Source organism: Eublepharis macularius, chromosome 5 (assembly GCF_028583425.1).
Source record: "Eublepharis macularius isolate TG4126 chromosome 5, MPM_Emac_v1.0, whole genome shotgun sequence".
In the NCBI taxonomy this organism is placed as follows: Eukaryota; Metazoa; Chordata; class Lepidosauria; order Squamata; family Eublepharidae; genus Eublepharis; species Eublepharis macularius.
Window position 1 is genome coordinate 41722483 of NC_072794.1, and position 25257 is coordinate 41747739.

Genomic DNA, 25257 nt, shown 5'->3' on the forward strand with positions numbered 1-25257 from the left:
GAAAAAAACGCACTCCGACTCCCACCTCCACTCCCAAATCCTGCTTGGCTTTTCTTTGTATCCTCCAGAAGAAGAAGTAGTAGTCCTGGGAGGACTGGCTTGCCTTTGGCCCCGGTCTGCCGTTCGGCTTGGCGGCTCTTTCTCTCCTCTCTCTTTCTCTCTTTCTTTCTCTCTCTCTCGTCCAGGAGCTGCAGAGCCGAGCCCAGGTCCTCGAGGGGAGCCGGCGTTTACTCTCCCTCCTGCCCGCGCCGGTCTGCTTTGGGCGCCCGCCGCCGGGTTCTCTGCCCATCTGCTCCGGGGAGGAGAGCGAGCCTTGTGCTCCAGGCGGGGGAAGCCGCCGCCCGCCTGGCCGAGCCGCCAGCCGGCCCTTCGTCCCCCCGGAGCCCGGGGCTGGTGCGGGCTCTCCCAGTCGCCCGGCGATTCGGATGCTCTGACTCGAGACTCTGGGGCCTGTATATGGAAATAGTGGGGTGCCGAGCCGAAGGAAACGCGTGTCCCTTCCGTCCCCCAGCCATGCTTTTCCACGGCATCTCCGGAGGCCACATCCAAGGGATCATGGAGGAGATGGAGCGGCGGTCCAAGAGCGAGTCGCGGCTGGCCAAAGCCGGGCAGATGAACGGCCGCGAAGCGGTAAGCCAAGGCAGGGGCGGGAGGGGCAGGATCCAGACCGCTTCGGGCCCTGCTGGGGCTGCACGCAACGCTCGTGGGCTTTGTCTGCCTCGCTCCAAATCCGAGGCTAACTCCATCCTGCCTTCTAAAAAAATAAAATGAGCCAAAATAGAAACTTTCATAGCATGATTCGGAAAATGTTTACTCAAAAGCATGTTCCGCTAAATTCAGTGGGACTTACTCCCTGCTAAACGCTGCCGCCTGTATCATTGTTTCTTCAGATAGGACGAAAAATACAGAGCAGGATCAGGCCAAGCACCATCAAACGCCTAGAAGTGAAGTTGTTTTGGGGGGAGTGGGACACCTTGAATTTAGTGACACCCACTTCCAAGTAAAACGCTTGACGTCGAGTTACAGTTCCCATTGATTTCTAGCACATACTTGAAATCAACGGGACCATAAAGGGGATAAAGTTGGCTGGATTATGCCACCGATGTTTTGAAATTTTCCATCCCAAACACACTCCAGGTCCAGTTCTAATACAACATGACTACTTGGATGTAAGTTTATGGGCACTTCGCTTGAGTAATATTTCGGACCGGAGCGATGCCGGGGAGGGGGGAGAGTCTATTTCGCTGAGGCTCCCCTAGGGGGGCAATCCTAAATAATCACGAAGCAAGTGAGACTTACTTCTGAGTAAATCTGCTGAACTACGTTTCGGAACTTGGTGTTTAGAACTAGAATCGAGCAAGACTCGGATTCTTGTCTGGAGGGGAGAAACCTGGTACTGGGCTAATTTTACGTGTATGTTTACCTTTTACTCATTACCGGGTAACTGCATCCCAAATCCAGCCTGACTTCAGTGGGATTACTTCCAAATAAGCATCTTTCCCAAACAGTTTTAAAGTCCAAATCGTTATTCTTAAAAATAAGTACTGTGGGGAATGCTCTCTGTTTTTTTTTTTAAAAAAACAAAGGATTATTTTTTTTAATGATTTGGATGTAGATAATTCATTCCAGATTCGCCTCCTTAATATATCCCGCTATTCAGTATGCACTAGATTTGCAAATGTTAGCCACAACAAGAGGTCGGAAAAATTGCTTTTGAGAAAAATAGTAAAGGACAGATTTCAAGAGCAGGGCGGGGGCAATCTAAGAATGTTTTTTTTACACCTCCGGAAATGGTTCTAGTAATTAATGATCTGAAGTGAAATAATTCCGTAGATAAAGAGAGACAGAGAACTGTCTTGCCCCTTTCAGATGGTTTAAGAAAGAAAGAAAGAAAGAAAGAAAGAAAGAAAGAAAGAAAGAAAGAAAGAAAGAAAGAAAGAAAGAAAGAAAAAGAAAGAAAGAAAGAAAGAGTGCTACAACCGGGGAAGCCTCCCTCTTCCCCTGAAATCCCAGAGCTTCCGCTCGGCATCCACAATCGCCCAAGTCCCCAGAAAAGGCCTGGAGAAAGTTTCGCTTCACCTCTTTGAACTGGCGTCTCCCCTCCACCGCCCAGCAGAGTCCAAGTTCATTAGGAAGGGATTCTCGGGCTCTGCCAGCCGGCTTCCCTCCGCCGTTGTAGGGAGAGGGGAGCGGAAGCCCCCGAGAAAGAAGCAAAACATCCTCTGATTTGTGGAGGGTTACTGGGAATTTATTATTTCGTATCTTTTTAATTAGTAAGGCGTTTATAGGCGCTTTCTAACAGATGGCGTTTTCTCTCCTTCCCCTCTGATTTTTAAAAGACAAACTTAAAAAAAAAAAGACCAGTTCGAATTTTAATAGGCCTTTATGGACCTGGAAAACAAAAATTAGCCTTTTCTCCTTCCTTGTTAATGGAATGTCGGATGAAAAATCCGGGCTAGAGGGAGCTTTAAAGGGAGTGTTTTTTTTTTTTTTTTTAAAGGGAGGGGGCAGCGAAAGGACATTTTACCCTAACCGCTTTCCAAGAAAGCAGCGCTTGCCACCCTTTTGGGAATCTGACACTGCGCATTCGCAGTTCGGTCCAAATCAGGGACGTGAGGCCCAGTGTAACAATAAGCAGCAAACACCCCGGGATACGACCCCGGGTATTAAGTACTTCGGGATGCAGCTTGATCCTGTGCGAATTTACTCGGCAGTACGTCCCAGTCGATTCAGTGCAGCTTCCTGCCGAGTTCAACGCACCCAAGAGTGCAGCCCCGATACCCCTGTCATGCGCTGGGAGAGGATGTTGTTTGGAAAAGTGACTCTGGCTGGGTCACCGAAGTTCACTGCTCTCTAGAAGGAAGATGCTTCCAGGCTTCCGGGAATGCCCTTGGAAGGCAACTCCCCTGCCCTCCACGAGGTTCACGTTTTAAAATCAGAAACTGTTTCGGATGGGCCTCTTCTGTGTGGTGGACGCCCTGGGCTCCCTTTGGGCTCTCCGCCTACGAGTCTGTTTGGAAAGAAGCTGCTTTACACGACGAGAGCTTGGGAATGTTTCGGCCCAGAGCAGGAAACTGACCAAGGCCTCTTGGCAAAGGAATCCCAAAAAGAGTCCAGCCTGGGGGGGGGAGACCCCTCCCTCTCGGCATCCCGTTCCCAAATCTCCATTTCAAATCCCACCGAGAGTCAAAGGCAGGCTCGCCTTCCTCGAGTCTTTCGAAACAAAACTCTCGCACCAAATTCCTTTCGTCCCACTGTGGCCTCGATGTGGCATGAGGAGAGGAGGGGAGACACTCCGGAGTCGGTGCCAGGGAAGACCCACGCAGAGAAAGTTCTCGGGGACCCCCTAAGGTGGAGGCTGTCTTTGATGGACTCCCATCCCTGGACGCCTTCCAGCCCCGCTGCTCTGCACTGCCTGCCCTGCCTTATGTCCCTTTTGGTTTGGAGAGTTTTTCTGATTCCCCCTCCCGATTCCTTTCCAGAACATGCCTCCCTTGAGCCCGGAGAAGCCTGCCTTGTGCGCGGGGTGTGGCGGCAAGATCTCCGACAGATATTACCTGCTGGCGGTGGACAAGCAATGGCACCTCCGGTGTCTTAAGTGCTGTGAATGTAAACTGGCTTTGGAGTCAGAACTCACGTGCTTTGCCAAGGACGGCAGCATTTACTGCAAGGAGGACTATTACAGGTACATCACCCCGTCATGGGTTTTTTTCCCCTTGGGGGGGCATACCCTAACTAAGATAAATTTTTTAAAATCCTCTTTGCCTACCGGAAAGGCTCCTCTGAAATTCCAGAATATGCGAGCTGTTAGGTAGTTCCTGAGAAAACAAGTGGGGACTGATTCACACATGCTTGTCCTCACTGGCTGACTCGCCCCCTTGGGCCGGTTCATACAGGCACCCACTCCACACTGCAGTATTGCAGACTCCGATTTTGATCCACCAGGGTATGGCTGAGTGGCAGGAAATGCAGCATTCAGTGCGGGTCCAGTCACAGCCTGGTCTTGCAAACTCTTTTTGCGCTGCTGGGAGATTTACAGTACAAGAATCGCGTGTATAAACGTGATACGTTAATAAGTGGAAAGCCACTAGGATTTGCATGTGTGAATCCGCCAGATGTGCATCATGGCAAATGGAGTTTCACTGTCAAAGGCGATGGAAACAGTTCATACATTCAGCTGCCAGTCCCGTGTACATTAAGCAGGAGTAGAAAAAATCCACCCAGATGTGTACTATATTTGACGTACCATTGAAAAATTCTACTTGTGGTTTTAGCAGGACAGTGGCGCCTCATTTGGATCTTGTAGCCAAACATGTTCGTGTGAACCTGTGTTGACTCTCAGCCTAAGGTGTAGACGGACTGCATAGAAAAGCTTGGCAGGTTACAGGAGAGCTCTGGTTGTCTGGTCTGATCTGGCAGGGATTTATTCACACATGCAAATCGCCTCTTAATGATCCAGCCCGGCCCGAATCAGGCCTCAGAGACGGCATTTCGAAAGGGGTCGGTTTTAAAGAGGCGGCGAAGCAAAAGCCAGCCTTTCGTGACTACTGTAAGGGCAAAACGGTTGCCTATCTGAAGGCCAGCTGAATTTCAGTTGCCCACCCATGGCCCAAGCACAGCCCAAGAGTCTCTTGGAAAAGACTGATCTGGCCACAGAACCACACTGGGCCTCATGTGCAACGTTCACCGGCACGTATTTCCTTTCAAGGTTCTCGATACTCTGCATCTGCTCTGGGAAGTGCGTTCCCTTATGCTCGGTGGAGATCTCAGGGGCAGACCCAGCCGCTCATTTTCTCCGAGGCAAGGGCGAGTGCCACTTTCGGCCTGGAGCAACTCTTTTAGGCCACAGCCCGGAGTGGCACAAAAGCCCCCCCCCCCCCCCCCAGCAGCCAGAGCCTTTCCCTGGAACCAGATCGGGCCCTCCCGCTGGGCAGCCGCGCCGCTCCCCTTGTTAGCGCTGAACCGCCAGCAGACAAGCCTGGTTTTTGTTTGCTCATTAAAAGGACGGGATCGGATTTTTCAGACGCGGCACAGAGCCGGTTTTACCCCCGGACCGTCCCCCACCTCCTGGGAACAATTTCCCATTGATTGCCATGGCAAGCGCCTTCCCAGCGAAGCCGTGGGCAGCCACAGCCTTCAAGGCCCCTTTGAGAGCCAGTTTGGTGTAGTGGCTAAGAGCGTGGGACTCTGATCTGGAGAGCAGGGTTTGATTCCCCACTCCTCCACTTGAAGCCAGTTGGGTGACTTTGCCTCAGTCACAGCTTTTAGGAGCTCTCTCAGCCCCACCCACCTCACAGGGTGTTTTGTTGTAGGGATAATAATAACATACTTTGTAAACCGCTCTGAGTGGGCATTAAGTTGTCCTGAAAGGCGGTATATAAATCAAATGTTATTATTATTGAATTCAACGGTACCACTCCCACGACTCAGAGCTTCGGAGCTCCCTCTAATTCACGACTTTCTTTAAGGTGGCACAAAACTCCTGCGTATTTCTGTGCATAGAAGGAAGGGGTTCTGTCCTGTTTTTAACACACACACACACACACACACTCTCTCTTTTGGTCAGCTACTTTTGCACAGCGAAACAGAGGGACCAAGTTTATTTCCAGCAACTCGGGTAGATGGGCGGTGGAGGTGGTGGTGTTTGATTCGCTTAGATTCTGTGGGCATAGAACGATCTCAGAGCAGAACCACAAGTGACAAAAGGCACAGATTGGACACTTGTCTGCTTCCCTCAAGTTTTGATGGGAAATGTAGGCAACTTGGCGGAATGTTGGACAAGTGACAGTTGAAAAGTCCATTGGACAGCAGTCAGAGAGCGAAGCTGCGAGACCAGGATGCCTACATTTCCCATCAAAACTTGAGGGAAGCAGACAAGTGTCCAATCTGTGCCTTTTGTCACTTGTGGTTCTGCTCTCAGCTCTCCGCTCCCTCAGGCAACAGGGCCAGCACGGACGTAGGGAAGGCGGCTGGCTGTAGCTTCCCCTTAAACGCGCACAGGGCCTGGGCCGTGAGGTGTGGAACTCCTTGGTGCTTTACTTCTGCTCCTGCTCTAGGTGCCCTGATTGGGAAGCCCCGATGTTCTCAAGGGAAAAGTGGACAGCCTGGGTTGCCAGTCATGCCGTAGATCAGCAGGAAGAAACGAATCCCCTCAAAGGCTTCCGTAGGCCGGGGTGAAATTTCATCCAGGATTCTATTGCTTGGCCCAGAGCTTAGCCCAAGAGATCCCCTTGCCTTATTTTGAGAGCTTTGCCTTCTTATGTTTTGATTTCCAGGGCTCAAACAGCATAAGAGCATCTCTGAGAATGTGCAAAGGGCAGTGGAGTCTCCTTAAGCGCTGGAGGGGACAGGAAACCTCTCCCTGCCCTCTGAGCCATTCAGAACCCCAGAGCGGTGGAGTCTCTCTAGCCAGTTCTGCACGGGGGTCTGCATCCCATGTAGTCCGATCCTGTGTGAGTTTACTCAGAAGTGAGTTTTGCTAAGTTCAGTCGGACTTACTTCCAAGTGAGTGTGGATAGGGCTACAATGAGTAGCTAATTAACGAGCTGATAGATTTTGAGCAGATTTTTAAAATGCCCTCGATTACTCGAACAGCATCTTTTCAAAGAAAATTAATTGGGGTTAATAACGTCACAACACGAGGCGTCTTCTGAACTGGAGCCTGTTGTGGTACAGGCCGGCATCACGTAGAAAAAAAGTATCCCCCCCATCACTGTTGTTCTACTCACTTTCAGTTTATAAAGGTTTCAGTCGTGTAAGGGTATAAGATTAGGAAGACGCCTTTAACTGAGAGAGCCAAACTTACTGAACATCTATGCCCAAACTTCTTGTTTTTTATTTTAAGAAGAGTGACTAGCACATCTGAAAGGGCATCTGTATATTGGGCATGTGCCTGATCGTGAAAGAAAAATCGGGGGGAGGGGGAGTAATAAAGGTTGAGAGAAGTTTTCAGTGATTGTTTGGGACCCAAAGCTAAGCGAAGTGGCTTCCAAGGGACAGGTGCTTCCCCAGAGGGACGCTCGAATTGCATCGTGCGCGCTGCCTTTTCTCAATTCACATTTCAAGATGCTCGAACGCAGGGCTTTTGGGCGAGGTGCAGAAGACGAATGTTGCCACCTTTCCCTCTCCCCCAGTTGACCTAGAGCTCCTGAAGGCGTGTAGCTTTAGAGTTTGTGTTGTTTGTTCGTGTTTGCCTGGGCACCGAAGTCAGATTGTGTGAGTCAACCCTGCTCCGGATTCAGTATGAGGTGGGTTTGGAGACCGTCCGTAAACGGATTGTGCCACAATCCGCACTTCCCCTTTGGACATAACTTTCTTTCTTGATGCCTGCTGCGAAGTCCCTCCAGACGACCATTTCCCCACACGCGTGTACCCCATGCGCAGTGAAAGTCTTTCCGACTTGGCGAAGTGGTGAGGGTCACCGACCCGAACAGTCTGGCGGTCGGGCTCCGTGCCCTTGAGGTCTCCCTAACCGGCTGTGCTTTTCCCTTCAGAAGGTTCTCCGTGCAGAGATGTGCCCGCTGCCACCTGGGCATCTCGGCCTCGGAGATGGTGATGCGGGCCCGGGACTCGGTTTACCACCTCAGCTGCTTCACCTGCACCACCTGCAACAAGACGCTGACGACAGGCGACCACTTCGGCATGAAGGACAACGTGGTCTACTGCCGGGCGCACTTCGAGAGCCTCCTGCAGGGCGCCGATCCCGCCGCCTACCCGCCTCCGCAGCTGAGCTACACCGAGCTGGCAGCCAAGGGCGGCGGCCTGGCGCTGCCTTACTTCAACGGCACCGGCACCGTCCAGAAAGGCCGGCCCAGGAAGAGGAAGAGCCCCGCCCTAGGCGTCGACCTGGTCAGTTACAACTCAGGTGAGTGGCGCTCCGGGCCCCTGCAGTCCCTTGGGGAAGCCCGCTAGCTGCCCCCTCCTCTCTTTGCCCTGACCCGACGACTCTCATGCACAAGCGCTTGCTTGAGAGTCAACCTGGTGTAGCGGTTAGAGTGTTTGACTAGGATTTGGTGACCCAGGATCGGATCCCCACTCTGCCATGGCGGCTTGCTGGGTATCCTTGGGCCAATCACACGCTCAGCCTAACCCACCACACAGGGTTGTTGTGGGGATTAAATGGAGGAAACGAGAATGCTGGAAGCTACCTTGGGTTCCCATTGGGGAGGAAGGCGGAGTATAAATAAGCATAATAAAAAACCTTATTTGGGGAAAGACATTCACTGGGGGCCAATAGACGCCGCATCCTGTCAGTGGGCTTGGGAACCGCATCCACTCGAAGCGCGCATCCCTTGGACCTGATTTCCACGCAAGCCAGTTTAGTGATGAACTTGGACTAAAGAAGTAAATCACGTTTACTCGGAAGTAAACACCATGGCCTGTTTTATCAGGGTCGCACCTTGGTCACCTGCTAAATCAGTATTTCTCCCATTATAAGAGTGCGGATGATGTTAATTGGACTTTTAGGCCTGATTAATTATAAAGACTTTCCTGAAAATAATCGGTAATATATTGCTAAGAGGAGGGGCGAGAAAAAGAGACAACAGAGCAACTGGAATAGCTTCCTCACTAAAAAGGATTTACATATTACTAACCACAATATTAATACTAATCATCCAGCAACATTTGGGTTCCAAAATAGAAAAGAGTCCAGTAGCACCTTTAAGACTAACCAACTTTACAGTGAGTGATTCTGCACACATTGGATAATGCACTTCCAATCCTCTTTATAGATCATTTGGAACGATTTGTGTATACTGACCCATCCAATAAATTTTTTTTGATACTTGGAACGATTTTTTTGGTGTGCGGAACAAAAAACCCACCTCAAATTGATAAAGTGCATTGAAAGTGCATTATCCAACACGATCGGAATCAGCCTGTAGCAGGTTCTTACCCTCCCTGCATCTGACTAAGAGACCTGTGATTCTCGAAATCTTACGCTACAGTAAAGTTGGTTAGTCTTAAAGGTGCTACTGGACTCTTTACTATTTTGCTACTACAGACTTACACGGCTACTTCTCTAGATCTATGATTTGGGTTCCAGTGGCTCAAGCTCTTTCTGCACGGTTTCCCCCCACCCCCACCCCCAAGGGATGCCCCACTTGAATCAGAAAGGAGCGTGGCTGACACCAAAGAGCTAGCAGTCGCCGATGTAAAGGGCTCTGCAGACTCTGTGTGGGCTTACATTTACCCGTGAAATTGCCCTCTAAAAGGAGGTCCCTGAGCATGAAATCTGCAGTTTGCTATAACAGAGCCAATCTGATCCCCCCCCCCCCCCTCCTTAGCTCGACCAAGTTTACCCGATTTGGAGGTGCGTCCGAGTCTTTAGACGCTTGTGAAGGGCACGGTCGTGGTCTGGAGAGTGACTGGTTGGGTCCGCGGGATCTAACCTCTCCTAGGGGATAGAAACGGCCCTCTTTCTGATTCGAGTTAACTAATGCGCTCGTTAGAATTGGCTCTCAGACCTCTCTTGAGCAGGGAAGCACCTCCGAGTACTCTGACTGTGTGTACAAAAGGCGGGCAAAAAGTCTACTCGGCGTGGGGCGGTGTAGGCGGTGATCACTGGGGAATTATTCCACAACAAAGGGGCGTGATCTACCCCCCCCCCCGCACTGTTACAGCCGAGCTGGAAGGGCGTTTTGGGCTTCCATCCCCCGGTGCGGTAACGTGGGCTTGACTCTCCCAGGAGGAGAGAGACGTTCCTCGTTCGGGAGAGGTGCGCGCGTTCCCACTTTTGGGTCCAGCCTTTTGCTCGGACGCCGCCCTGCTCCAGCTTCCCGTCTCCCTCCAGTTCAGCCTTGGGCCAGCCAGGGCACAACAGCGCTTTCCCTCCCCGCTTCCGGCGGTTCTGCGTCCTCTGATGCGGCGGGGCGATGCGGGTGAGAGCAAGCCCAGTAGTAATTGTTGGCTGTTAATTGGAGATGACATCGGAATCTCCGGCCGCCGAGCAGCTTCCAGGCCAGCCCGGCTGCAGCAAAGGGCGGCCAGGGAGCGCAGAGGCGCCGCGCCTCTGCAAGGGGGCAGGACAGGGTCTCGGGGCGGAGAAGGGAAGACGGCATGGGGCAGGGTTGGGCAAGGCCTTCGGGCGGCCTCTGGAACTCGTTCGACCCCGGCGGAAAGTACAACAAGCCAGCTCGTCTGGATAAAGGCTGACTCCGAGCACCACGTTTGGCACGACTAGCAAATGATGGTATAGGAGCTTCTCCTTTAGAGAGGAATCTGGGCACGATCCGGACACAACCGAACCGCTTTTTACTTGACTCGATTATTTCAAAGGCAGACCCTTCAAAACACCAACTGAAATCAACGGAAGTCTGTCCCGAGCAGGGGCAAATTTACTCGAAGATAAGTCCACCCGAGCTGGAAGACTTTTATTGACTTCCGAGTAAGACTGTAGAAGGTTACACTGTAAGGAAAATCTAGAATTACAACCCAGTCTTAACCCAGTTTTCTTGATTGTGGGTCCTTCGGTCATGTACTGGGACAGGGATCCGGTGTTCAGGATTCTTCCCTACTCCTTTCCTATCTTATTTCTAGAAAAAAATGCACCCGTCTATCTAGTCCAATACTTTAATTAAAAGTTTAGGCGTTGTTACAATTATTTATTTTTGCTTTGGAGTGACTTCTTTTTAAGGAACAAAACACTCCTAGCTTGGAGATAGTTATAAAATCCCAAAAGGGGATGCAGACTTTGAGAAGGAAAATGTTTTGGGAGACTGTAAGGTCAAGCTCCTCTGGAAAAAACAGCTGAGAAGGCAAAGGGGCAGAAAAGTGAGAACAAGATGGCTTGTCCTAGATTAAAGGATTTCTCCCATCACTTAGCTAAATCAGCTCTATTACATTTCAGAAGAGCTTGCACAGGAGACCTTTCCAGTATCACAGTTCCTTAAACAATCAACAACAACATTGTCTCTTATCTGCTAAAATAAGGCACTGCCTATGCTCATTTTACTAAATCCATTTAATCCTTCAAAAGTTTAAGTCAAGGATAGCAAAAGTTTTCCAAATTAGTACAATTACTGAACAATTTCTTTTGGAGCAGACCCATGAATTTCCAGCTTCATTGTTAATCAAAGGGCAAGATCTTGTGAAAATCTTGAATTGTTTTTACTGCTAAGTGTATGTAGAATGATAACCTGAAAGTCCATTTGCTTTAAATGAGAGAAAAGTAATGCAGTCCAAAGAAGAGTTACACCCTTCTAAGCCCACTGACTTCACTGCACTGCCAAACTTTTCCCCCATGGATGTTGGCTGAATTGTGCCCAGAATAAAGAAGGAGATATCTACTACTTTGAGGGTATAAGAACAGATTTCAATCACACTGAAGTAAATTAGGCAGTCTGGAAAGGTAGCTAAATCTTAAGTATTTGGCGAAACAAGTAACTTAAAAACTCTCTAGAGAGGATGAGGACAATGATCTGATTTTGATCATTGTTTACCGGGAAGCAATAATCCCAAAATAAGAGAAATCCCAAGCCTGTAATGCTGCTTCCAGTTCTGCTACTGTTTTCTGTAAGAGCAGGATGGCAGCCTAGGCAACAGGAATTTTCCAGGTACCAACCTACTTCATCACCTGCTAAGGTGTTGCTAGAAGACCTCAGACCAAATAATCCATTTGGCAATCTCCACACAATGCCACTGGAGCAGCTCTTGCATTTTCCCAGCTGTAATAATGCAAATACATTGGCCAAAATTCACGTTGCGTTGAGAAGTGACTGCCTTTTGCTGTCTATTCTTCATTTACAAAATTATCAAATGTGCACAATAAAATAGGTTCCCAAGTCCTATTAATGGCACCTGTGGAAATAAAGCATCAGTCTTAAATGTGTTGTGGTAGATTTTATTCTCTCCCAAACATATGGGAAGCCTACACATATTTATTCAGAGGAAAGTCCCCACTGATTTAACAGGATTTACTTCCTAGATATACAAACTTCCTAGTCTGATTGCAGCTGTAGATAGCCATCCCAGAAAGCTTATTTGGGAAGAAGTCTGGTAGAGCAAAGCTGAACTTTTCTTGAGAAAATGTGCATTAGGCTGACTTGGCATTTGGAACTAGTAGCTGATTACATCATTTGGGGTACACGCAGTATGCTTCCTTGTTTGATGGCATCTCTTTAGAATGCTCTGGGAGCTTGGCCTCCCCATGTCAAAGTCTTCTTGCATGATGAATATGTCAGGCAGAAGGGAACATTTAAGAAAGTGACCACAGATCAATTTCATCAAAGTGAGACATAAATATGGGGCAGCCTACATATAACAAGTGAGAATATTTCCCTGCTGGTGAAGGCAGAAGGTGTTTTTATATCGGCTTTAATATTTTTATATCTGTTGTTTTAATGCTTGTTTTATCCAATTGTTTTCATACTGTTGTTTCTGACCTTAGGTCCTGAGATGCTTGGGAGAAAGGTGGGAATATAAATATTTTAAAGGAATAAATTGATGTTTACATTTCCTCCTCCAGTTTGGAGTAGTGGTTAAAAGTGGCAGGACTTTAATTTGGAGAGCTGGGTTTGATTCCCCACTCCTTCACTTGAAGCCAGCTGGGTGACCTTGGGTCAGTCACAGCTTCTCGGAGCTCTCTCAGCCCCTGCCCCCTCACAGGGTGATTGTTGTGAGGATAATAATAACACACTTTGTAAACTGCTCTGAGTAAGCATTAAGTTGTCCTGAAGGGTTGTATGTTGTTGTTGTTGTTGTTGTTGTTGTTGTTGTTATTATTTCAAGTAAAATCCCGGCACTGGCTGGAATGTACATTTGATTTTGCAATGAGTCTGTTCCACTCCTGCAGCAATAATATGGAGAGAAGTGACACATTATAAACACAAAAGGCATTTTTACTAAATAAATCCTTTACATGATTACTTGGAAGCAGGTCTGACAGAATTTAAATAGATTTGTATGGAATCGCACATCTAGACTGCTCTGAGGTGTTCCATTCAGAAAAAAAATCAAATAATCTCAATATGATTTATTTACTTACAGATCAGGGTGCAAGTGAATGTGAATTTTGGTTTTAAGACTCAGTTCCTTCCCACTGTTCAGGAACAAATCATGTCTGTTTTCAAATTATTTTCTCCTTTGCATTTGGGTTGATGCCTTATGGGCATTGAGTCAATTACATAGTATCTTGACAATAATTTTAATGTTGCTTTCACATCTGTGTACATAAAGTCTTACATACACAGATGTGAAAAATCACATTGAATAAGTGTTTAGAGACTATATAACAATGCCTTTAAGGCTACAGTCCTATGATACTTATTTGGGGATATGTATTCCATTTACTTCTGAGTAATCAGAGAGTAATCAGAATTCAGATTTGGGGTACTAATTTTAACTTCTTTTATGAGATTTGGGATTGTGTCAAAAGGCTCTCATCTGATTAAAAGACTTGCCTAGAAGAAAGAATTTTGACCGATGTGTTTTCTCCCTCAAAGTGTTGCAGTATGCAAGGGATTGCACTCAGTGGAATTTTTTCTTTTGTTTGGCAAAGGGGCCTAAATCCTCTTATTCCCAGGTATCTATCTCAGGAGCAGATGTGCTGAGTTTTTTTGCATGAAGGATGAGGAGACTTTAACTGGAAGTAGACAATCCAAGGCACCCAACTGAACTGAAATATTGTGAGGCAGAGCAGACTAGTTTTTAAAAAGACCTCTCTGAAGAGAATGTATGTGGCAGTTGACCTCTACGCTCCCCACCCATCCTTCTTTGGGGTGGGAGTTGCATTTCACTCTGGACTCAAACAGGAGCTGTAACATTTTCCACTATTAAAAAAATTGCTGTTTCCAATCTTTTCCTCAAAAATTCTTACTCCCTACATGCAGGAACTGTCAAATGAATGTAGCAGTGACCTCTGGTGGCTTCTGAAGGGAGGAATCCTTCTCAGAAAGTGTGGCAGACAGGCAGAGAAGGCTGGGGGGGAGAGAGTTTTTAAATTTTGAGCTGGTTGTTATTGATGTGTTAGCCTTAAACATGAGAGACAACAAAAGATGGCAGATTTTAGTAAGTCAGCTTCTACCCATTTGGCAAGACTCCTTCTGATGCATTAGTAATTCAGAACAAAAATAGAAATAAACTAGGGTTGACGTCTCTTAGAAGATTTGAGATTATGTCAAAACTCTGTGGGCTCTTGTGCATTTAAAGATTTGCCTGGAAGAAAGCATATTTTAGAAAAGAATTGAGCCTGATATGTGTTCTTTTTCCTCTCAGCATAGTGGGGGAAGTTGTACACAGTGGACTTTTTCTTTCTATGCAGCCTTCTCAAAGGCTTTAAACATAGCATCCCTAGTAAGAAGACAGTATAAGAGTCAGTATGATTGGAGGGCAGTCCTGACTATCAAAACCTCCTGCTCCCAACTGTGCCAGGAAACACACCCCCATTACAAAAAACCCAAGACAGCCCCTTTCCCCTTCCATAGAATCCAGCCCACCCTTCCTTTCCCAGGGAGTTTGGTTTGCTTCAGAGCTAATTTATAAGTGCAAATGAATATGATCTTCAGACCATAGCAGAAAATCTAGCTCTTTTGTAGTAGATTGATTTCTTAGGATAATGATCAGTGACACCTAGAATGTGAGTTTTTTAAATTATTTTTTTTAAAGAGAAGAATGATTTTGGGGTCGGGGGTGGGGGGACTGATAAGAGCCATTGGAAAGCCACTAGCCCATTTGTGTTTGGGCTTTTCCTTATATCTTTGGGTGGTCATACATTTTTCCTGAACCCCACTCTCCATTTGGTTAGATCCTTGTTCAGGTTTCAGTGTTTTCTTGATTGCCCTGACAGTAAATTATATCTGGGATGACTGTGTTAATATTTCCATCCTCAAAGCAGTTTCTGCATTTCCCATTTCATAACAACACATATTATAAATGTATTGATCTAGATTTAAAAATGATTTTCCTCTCCTCTTGATTCATATTTCATAACTTTTATATGTATACTATATATGACTAGTATGAGAGAAGCTCAAAAGTTCTCTCATGTGTGATGATTTGGGTGTGAAAAAAAGTATTGTGAATAAGTTCTACTGGATTAACAGGGTTTTTCTTATGAGTAAACATGTGTAGCATCAGGCTTCATATTTGAAGTCCAGTGATCATGAATATATTTGATTAATTCACTTATTAGTTATCTCATTACAACAAGTCCTAAAAACATTTTGCTACATAAAATATAAATCTTGCAAAACCTTGCAGGATTCTATTTCAAACAACAAAACACAATTAAGTCTGTGCTTCTACACCCATTTACTTGAGAAGTGAAGCCAGTGAAACTTATTTTCAAGTAGGGATGCATAAGGTTGCAGTGTTAAATTGCAGCAATTAAAACTCATCATAGAAACTCTCAATAGCTAGAAAAACTGTTGTATGTTGGAATGTTTTTATCTAGTGGCAAAGAGAAAACAAGGGAATGGGCTGATTAGTGTCCTGGGACAAGGAGTTCCTGGGGTTGATGCCACTATGGCAAATGCCATTATGTCCCAGCTATGCTTGTATTGGAGAAAGAGATAACACAGGGCAAGACACCCCCCCCCCCCGCCCCAGCCCTCTGCCACACACACTTCTCTGTTTCTGATTGAGAGGGATTAGAATAAAGATCCTATGAATTCAGTGGGCCTGAGAATACTTGTATAATAGTATAAGATTAGGCTGCAGATTCTGGAGTAACTTTTAAATTAGACATTTCTCTATTTGCAATTTTAGTTCTAAATTTAAAAATAAGACTTTTAAAACAAACAATATTTCTTCTGAATATAAACTTTCAAGAAATGGACTCTGACTGCTAGAAACTGACTGGCATCCAGTTAGTATCAGACTATTTGAATCCTTGATACAACCTAGAATGGCAGTTCTTTGGGTCTGATGTTTTTATCCAGGATCTAAGCATATGCAGTCTTATCTGTTCTCAAAAGTATATCCAACCCAACTGTATGCTCCTCTAAGTGACATCTAGACTTCTGAGTAAATTTTTTTACGACTGTAGGCCCACTGAATCAATTTATACTGAAAAGGACATAAAATTTAACCAGACACTTAATGATGAGATACAGAGAATGGAGACCAAATCAACAAAGCTCTGCTAAAACAGGATGCTAGTCATCATGATATACATGTTTTGCTAGCTCAGTTTTTGACATATTTTGACAACTATGGAAATGATTCCTATTTTCTTTTGCAAAAATGAAATGTAATATGTTGACTCCAGTAAACACAATATTACAATCAAGAGAAAAAAGTGGCAGGGCTATGTAAAGTCCCATGCAGGATTCCTATTTATGAATGCACCTTCATCTTATATTCACTTTTTGATTTAGAGTAAGATCTGGGATGAACTAAAGACATGCTGAATAGAGGTTATTTTAAATTGCTCCCTATAGTGCCTGCCTCCCTAGTGCAGTTAAGTGGTGATGGGGTTGCCAACTTTTCAGTCAGCCCCTACAGATGAGCAAGTGATATTATCGTTCTCCATGTGATGAAAAGCTTCATCTGAATCAAACTTCTGTTCAAGGCACGAAAGTAGACCAAAGTACTTTTTCTGATCAGTTGACAATCCCAGCGGATAGGGAGTGTTTGTAAGGGAAGAGAGTCCAATATTGTGGGGCAGGCTCCATTTACACCAACTGGTAAGTTGAAGTATACTTCACCCTAGTTGGATTTTCCGGACACTTGGGGAGTTTGTTAGCAGTCTCTGTGATATAGCAAGAATCTTCAGGGGAAAAATAAATCCTAAACATAAATATGTCCTCTAGCATATTGTTTTATTATGCATGTTGCATGTGTATTTACCTTGAAAATCTTTGTGGCAAGATATTGCTTAGGGCTAGAAAAACACCACAGAGGCAAATGACTTCAAAAGTTGATCCAAAGTCAAGTCAGTTTCCATCTCCAAACAACACACTGCATTCTGTTTCTTTAGATGTCTGCCTTTAGTTATGAGTACAGTAACTTTGTAGCTGACCCCTAAGAAAATCATGGAAGAGGGTATGTGATCCATATATTCTCCAAAATCATTCTGATGTGTGGCAGCCAAACACCATGGCATATTGTTAGGATTCCAGCTGCAGACTCCTTTGTGTTTTGAAGCGACAAAATGTTATTTCTTTTCATTGCCTTCAGAGAACACTGAAGTCATTTCCTATTCCTCTAGCCTTAGTCATGATCAACAGGCTGTTATTTATAAATTATATAGAACTTCAAGAAAGCAAAGTTGTTTTTCAGTTTTGAGAAGTAAATATTTACGATTAACATTTTATAGATGGGAAAATGAGACTGAGAAGCGGTTATGCCTCTTAATAATCTTAAAGGATTCTGCCCAACATGTGACCCATCATGCCAATGGGTTACCAGCTACATATTGTTGCTTGCTAGGAATCTGATCCTCTCCCCCTTTCAAGGTTCCAAGCAACACGAAAAACGAGGTTTACTGAGTTCCTAGCAGACTGCCACATATGATTGGTGGACTGTGTTCCACTTAGTGGACATGCAGTATGCAAGTCTGTATTGAACATTCAAAAGACTAGATTTGAATCCATTTTCCTCATCTAAGTCCCAATACATTTACCTGATAAAGAAAATGACGAGACCATACATGGGCATTGCTGAAGTACCATTTTTGGTACCTAAAATAATTTTGGAGGCTGATATGGTCCAGCAGCAGTATGTGAGAACTTGGCTGCGGAAACCAGAGGGCAAAGCTCATTCCTGTAAATAGCACTCTTGTGTGGTCTCTGTGGAATTTACTGTAGGTGCTTCCAGATGATTTCTTTGTTAATATTATAAAACACTAGCCTGGTCCAATCTTAAAATGTGTAATATATTCTAGGGATTGCCTTAAGAAGGCGTAACTAAACTCGAGAAACATCACCAACCCACCCACCCCCTTTAAATTATCTACGTCTTTTCTTGAAAAAGAGCACTCTGTTATGGCATTGCTGCTGTCTTGGGGAGGGGAAGGAAAACACTACTATTCCCTTAACTAGAACTCATGTTTCCCACTGAAATAAGTAGTAACTAAAATTGTTATAGCAATAAAAATAAACGTGTGTGTGTCTGTGTGTACGTGCTGTCAAGTTGCAACCAGCTTATGGCCACCCCAGCAAGGAGCTTTCAAGGCACGTGAGAAGCAGAGGTGGTTTGTCAGTGCCTTCCTTTGCAGAGTCTTCCTTCCCCTTCAAATACTGATGCTGATGAGATTGGGCTATACTATGCTGCCTTCCCTCCCCAAAATGAACATATGTGATACAAATGTGACACACAAAGATTTGAAACAAACAATCTGAAAGCAAACAAAAAATTATACATCCCCCAGTCAGACCTCAAATGAGCGTGTTACACTTGTGGTAGAAGGTCCAAAAATTAGCTAAAACCCAGCAATTAAAAAAAAAGATGCTACCCAATGAGAAATGCAATAGTTTGAGGGGGGGGGGAGAAACATATTTTGGATTATTAAGAATCTATGCATGCATGAATGGTGTCAATAATAGAGAAAAAAGGCCCATACGGAAGCACTTCAGCCTTAGTTTTCTCAATTGATCAAGGGACCTCACAGCAAATAATGCAAATAACATTTCATATGACGGGACTGGATCCTGGTATAGAGGATTTTGGAGAACTGATGTGTATTACTGAATATTCATCTCATCCTTTGATGTGCTGAAAGGAACACATGAGAAGAAGCATAGTGGTCCTTATTATTAGATTATTGAGGTTTGCTTGCTTTTGGTGGGACACCTTCTGGCTATCATGTGGGATGATATAGGAACAGTCTCTTGCTCAAGTACTTCCCACGGTGAAAAAACAGTCTTGTATACTTGGCTCCTTTCATTGATCATTGTTTCATTTTTGAGCTTTCCCAGCGCACTGCTGAAATTGTTTTATAGTTTAAATTTTAAAAAAATACCAAAAAGTAGCTTGCCTCTTCAACATGTAATAGAAACCTCTCTGAAAACTCAGGATCTCTAGTTTTTTGTTCATTTATTTTAATTAACATCTCAGGAACCACTTGACAGTGCTTGAGGGACCATAGTTTAAGAACCAGATAACTTGTATTTGTTGATTTGCCTTTCACAGAGCAGTTGAGAGAAAATTGTTTAAAGATCTTAGCTTTCTTTTTTATGGGAGGGGGAGGGTAAATGCAGATGTGAGATGCTTTACCTCTTTTTTAATATATAAACTGTAAAATCACAGTCTCCATGGACTGATGTAATGTTCAGCGTATAATGTATGCTTTTCCATCATTTTCTCAGGGGTGGGGATTGGCTAAGCTTCCTGAATAAATCTAGCCAACTGTTGGGAAGTAGTCCAAGGTGTCTCTGTGCATGGAAATCAGATGATGCTCACACACTCACAGACATGCTTTAAATACAGACTAATTAAATTCCTTTAGAACTGATCATTTACATTTCTTTTAATTTGTATTGGTTGCTTTGCAATCTAAGCAGTGCTGTTGAAGTCTCTCCCCTTTCCCACAGGGTTGAGCTGGTTTTGTTAAACAGATCCTGAAATGTGATCACATTTTTCGAACTTAATAGTTAAAACAAATCTACTCACACCCACATAGCATCCCCATAACAGTATCCACTTATTTCCACATAATAGGATCAGGGTGTTAGAAGACTTGTTTTTTCTCTTGGTAACTGGCTCAGTTCAGCTGTACAAGTACACCTGCAGTGTCAGTGGCACCTAAAAACCCTCGAGGGAATGGTTTGCAATATATTCCTTTCCCCCAAAGACATAGTCCTTCTAAGGATACTTTAAAATATCTATGATGCAGTTAGTTTTATAAAGAATGTAAAACTGCTGTAGATTAAAATTCAGTGCCTGTAAGCACTGGTTCAGATCTTCCACAGCATACAGCAGTAGAGTCCAACCTTTCAAGATCCACCTCTCAGGAAAGCAGTATAGGTCCCACTGAACTGCAAGCATGTGAAAGGAAGTCACATGACAGAGAAATAGAAGAGCCATGCTTTTGCTAAAAAGGAATATTTCATTCATCCTGCTCTCCAGCTGTTCCTTTCAGCTTGCTAGTTAAGGAATGAATGAGGCATGGCACTTTTGCTTACTGCGCATGTGTATTAGCAGCAAAAAAAGTGTCTCTATGGGGGCTTGTGACCTAGCAGGAGGTGTGCAGGGTCAATACTCACTGAGGTATGAAAGCAACTTTGCAATTTGCACCTTTCTTCACTACATACAGAGCAAAAAGTATGACACGAGGCCCAAATACATACATTCATTGATCTCACCCACCAGAAACTGATCACGTTGGTGAAGCCTTCACACAGATATATGCTCTCCATATCATACATGATGGTTTTATGAGTGTTAGTTGGGAGGGAGCAAAACAGACTGCAGGCCTTACAGCTAAAGGCTTACAACCTTGCTACACAAAGCTTAGAACATCAGTGTCAAGGCCCTGTGTGAAGTTCCTAAATTCCTTGTCAACTTGCAGGCTTTTTACTTGATGAATACATATTCTGGGAAGCTGAGGCCTATCATAGCTTCCCAACATGGAGAAAAAAAGCTACATATTGACTAATGTGAACTAATACACTGTACTGTTAATATTATGTGAATGTTCCTAAGCCACGGAGACCAATCTTCAAATTCAGAGGCAGGCTGGAGAAACTGAAAAAGATAGTATAGCCGTATTTATTTACAGGCTTGGACTATTGTTTGTGTGGCCCTTCCAGGTACATGGATCTGAAACGCATAGAAACATAGATTCCCTCCCTACAATGTGGCAAAAACCAGCTGTGGGGTGATAAAGGGGAAGTGTTATGGATTTCTCAACTGAAAACCATCCCTTCCAAATTGTACTCTGTAGAGAAGTAACTTTCAGGTTTCACAAGGTGGCTGCATAACATGTAATTCTAGCCACAGTTGGCTGATTTAAGCTAGTGAAGTTTCAAAAATATGATGAGCAAGGTTTTAAATGATTCCTTGGGAACACACAGCTAAGTTCTCTTCCCTCAGGGAAGAGGCTTGTCTTAAAAATAATACTAAAGGAGTGAAACCTGGCAGGCTTACTTTCAAAACACTGCCTCCCTTAGCAGATGTGGACCAAGGGACATAATGCTTGTTTAAAGCCAGAAAAGATCATTATGATCCCTTTTGCATTTCAACTTAAAAACTACTTCTCTTCTTCCATCCCGCTATATTTATTTACCACAACGATCTAATGCTGAAAGAAGTGTTAGAATTCTGGACTGCATGAGTTCAGGTCACAGGTGTAGTGTATGTGTATGTTTTTGATATTTCTGAATTTTCCCATATTAAAAAAACACCTTCCTTCATGTTAAAAGCAAATAGGTAAGAAATTATGCCTTTCCCTCTGGGGTACTAGTTTATAATATACAAGGAGGTTTTTTTTTACGATGAGTAGTCCGAAAGGCAATCTGCAGAATCAAAAATCCTGCCACCTGATGTGTAGTTTAGATATTCAGTAAATAAATATTCACGATGGGTAATACTGTAATACCCATCCCTTGCTACCAGCCATGGTTACACAGATCTAGCTAACTTCCCATAATATGGTGAAATATGTCAGTCTTCTACCCTTGTTTACCTTTTAAAAAATGGTATGTGGATATCAGACAAATAACATCTCTAGCCAACTCCTTGTCTTGTGTGGCTTTTCTGAACAGGTTGTAATGAAAATGAGGCAGATCATCTGGACAGAGACCAGCAGCCTTACCCTCCATCTCAGAAGACCAAGCGTATGCGCACTTCTTTTAAACACCACCAGCTCCGTACCATGAAGTCCTACTTTGCCATTAACCACAACCCAGATGCCAAGGACCTCAAGCAGCTTGCTCAGAAAACAGGCCTAACCAAGAGAGTTCTGCAGGTAAGAAGTTTCCATTACAAATTTTCTCCCAACCCTCTTCCCGCTTAAAAGTAGCACAACCCTTATTTCCAGGTTTTGCATCTCCCTTGTGCTAGCTTAATAAAGTTTTATCCCTCAACAGATCCATAAAGGATTAAGGGATTTAGATTGTAAGATCCAAATGCACCAAAGGGATTCTATGGTGGAGTATGAGGCTACAGCTCCTGGGTGGGAGACTCCCACCCCATAGGAGCAATCTTTTGCTCTCATCAGGGTGAAAGATTTGTAACCTTCACATGGTGTCCCTCCTGATTTAAAATAGTAACTAGTAAGCTTCATTTAAGTGAAATGAGCTGTTAGCACTGCGCGCTGTTTTTACCCCCCGTTATGTGAAGCACATGTTTTAGTTATAATTTTTTAATTGCTGCAATTCTTCATGTTTTTTGGATAAAAATAATACTGAGGATCCTCCCTTAAAGTTAAAGTATCAGCTGCTGTTCCTGACTGGTAACCCCAAGTAATATATCTGTTGCTGGACTGGACTGCTTCAGGCCACAGGTAGGGACAGAATTTCTGGAAGCTCCTCCATAGCAAAAACTTGTCAATATATATAAAACCAGTAGTGAGGGGAATGGCCTTTTTCTTAACATACTAGTTTTGACTATGGAGGAAGACTGTTTGTTTGTTTGTTTTCATGGGGAGCATTGGATCATGTGATTCCTCCACTTGTTGCCTGCAGTCTAGCAGTAGATACATCACATGGAATCTTGGTCATGATTTGCATCCAAGACTGCATTCCTGCATTAAGTTTATGTGTGTTTAAAAACAAACTTACCTATTATAATTTCATGTTGGACATATCTTTGGAATGCATGCTACTGAACAGCTTTGGATCATTCTCCAGGCTGTGAGAAATCTCAGATTTCACCACTGAGTGATACATTCCAAAGTACTAAAATAGTAAAGAGTCCAGTAGCACCTTTAAGACTAACCAACTTTACTGTAGCATAAGCTTTTGAGAACCATAGTTCTCTTCTCCTCTGGATCTATTCCAAAGTACTGGCCACCATTTAAAGATAATGGATAGAAAGTCACTTCTTAGTGACGTTTCCCCATTAAAAATAAATGCAAGATTGTGGCCTAAGATACCACAGTAAGCCACATCCTGTAATTACCCATACTTTCCTATATATTGTATGCCAGGTCCAAAGAAGCCACCCCCAAATGAATAGCAGATGTAATTAATATACTGTACTATGTGCAGAGGTATGTGACCAAACCAAAGAGATCATCAGCACTGTGCTGAACTCCCTTCTTGGCTATCCATGTAAGAAAATGGGAGATGGTGTTCTTCTGCCGGCATTTGCTCCCAAGGGTCTAAAATGCTTATGTAAATTTACAATCCCAAACAAAACTCAGTCCACCCACCTTTTATTACGATGCTGTGGCGATTAAAAAAAAATAAGTTAGCTTATCAAAGAAGTTCTTTTCTAGAATTAGTGAATGAACAGCATTTTTTAAGCCTGTTTGTAGCAGTATTTCGCCATATGCTACAGAAATGTGTTTACCAGCACCTATAGATTTAGGTGTAGCATATAAATAGACGAAAATAAAAATCAACAGAAAACCTTTCAAATGAGGGAGGTTTTTGTACTGATCAGGGTTTCTTAATCAGAAGACTAGTAGTAGCAAAAAAGCTTCCCCAAGCGGTCATTTGCCCAGAACTCTAGATTTCCCTCCATAATGTACAGTTGCAGGCAGGTATGCCAGAGCATACTCTTGAATGCTATCTTAGTTCTCCTAGGACAGTGATGAGACCAAGTAGGCCTGGCAGTGTTCTGTGTGAATGGAATATGGACCTTTAACATGCCCCAGAATCCTCTACAATGCATTGAGTTCCCACAATTGTGGCAGCTTATAGCAAATGGGTTAGTGAGGAAAGAATTTTCTGCTGGCACAAAGTCTCAAAATCACTGGTGTAAATGATTTGTCCCCCCCACCCTCTCCCACTGAATCCTACAATTAAAAAAATGCATTAAACAAAACAAGAAAAAAATCACTCAAAACAAAGACAAACATTGGTAAAGAAATCAACTGGGATTGGTTTGCAGGTTTGGTTCCAAAACGCAAGAGCCAAATTCAGAAGGAACCTTTTGCGACAGGAGAATGGGGGTGTTGATAAAGCTGATGGCACGTCACTTCCAGCACCGCCTTCAGCAGACAGCGGCGCTCTCACTCCACCCGGCACTGCGACCACTTTAACAGACCTGACCAATCCCACTATCACTGTAGTGTCATCAGTGACCTCTAACTTGGACAGCCACGATTCCGGAAGCCCCTCACAAACTACCTTAACAAACCTTTTCTAACATTTGACTTTTAAAAAGCAAATTCTTACTTTTTTCTTCTTCTTTCTTTATTATTATAATATTATTATTATTATTATTTGCAAGACTTTTTTTAAAAAACAAACCCACAAATTATTTGGGAAAAACCAGCTTGGTGTGTAGCTTTTGCAGCCACTTGGCAAATGAGTTTGCAGTAACCTAACTCTACTATAAAGTTACATGCTCTGTCTATAAATTGTATTTAGATTTTTTAAAAGAAAAAACATTGCCTAATCAAAGGGAGTTTTGAATCATTCTATTAAGTGCCTCTTAAAATTGTATGTTCCTTATTTCCAGAATCTTGAAAAAAATTGGTTACTATAGAAGTTGGAGAATTGTGTTTCCAAATAAAGCCACAGGTTGTTATCGTCAAACTGTTGGCACCTTAATCTTAAATATGATATACTTGTAAGCAAGTCCCATTGAGCAGGGCTGGAGAAGAAATTTTGGTGCCCAAGTAGAAAGTGCAAACAGTGCCAGTCCCCAGCAATTAAAAAAAAAGCTGACAATTTGCCATGTGATTTGGTTGCCTCCTTCTGTCCCATCACAGAGCTGGCCAGGTCAGTGAGTCCAGTGGAACTTGCTTCCATATAAATTTTCAGCCTCAAAGGCTGTTCTTAAATGCTACTGTTTTCATTTACTGAAGTGCATGCAGATCACTCCTGTGATAAAAACGGTGATTACAGAAAGATCTTCCTCTATTCATTTGCAAGTCAATGTGATATATGTGGCTGCTGGGTTCATGGCAATCCTTTTGTTCTATAGACCACAGTGGCTTCCTACTCTTCAAATGTGAAGTTGTGACTCCTTTGTAACAAGCAGAATTAAAGAGATTTGCACATCACCTCCACACCATGTTGTGGTTTGGTTGACATGACAAATTGACACCTGCTTGTTATTGTAAATGAGATACTGACCTCTGTGTCACTCATAGGAAGCCACACTAGGCTACGGAGAAAAGTCACCACCACAAAAACAGACACCATGTGAACAGGGGTAAAAATAAATGACTTAATAAAGGTCTATAACAGGGTGGATACAAAC

The 25257-nt window shown here is 44.1% G+C and overlaps 1 protein-coding gene across 3 annotated transcripts in view; it reads left to right on the top strand.

Moving 5' to 3' along the window:
* The first annotated feature begins 456 nt into the window (after window positions 1-456).
* Window positions 457-25257, top strand: part of LHX9 (LIM homeobox 9) — a 30298-nt gene continuing 5497 nt past the window's right edge. The window contains exons 1-6 of one of the 3 annotated variants that reach the window (XM_054981223.1): window positions 514-630; window positions 3483-3685; window positions 7494-7864; window positions 12660-12665; window positions 21645-21847; window positions 23938-24195. In XM_054981223.1, coding sequence (XP_054837198.1) covers window positions 514-630; window positions 3483-3685; window positions 7494-7864; window positions 12660-12665; window positions 21645-21847; window positions 23938-24195 — 1158 coding nt within the window. Of the gene's footprint in view, window positions 631-3482; window positions 3686-7493; window positions 7865-12659; window positions 12666-21644; window positions 21848-23937; window positions 24196-25257 lie in introns of those variants that run through there. The other 2 variants (XM_054981221.1, XM_054981224.1) reach the window with 2 other exon arrangements.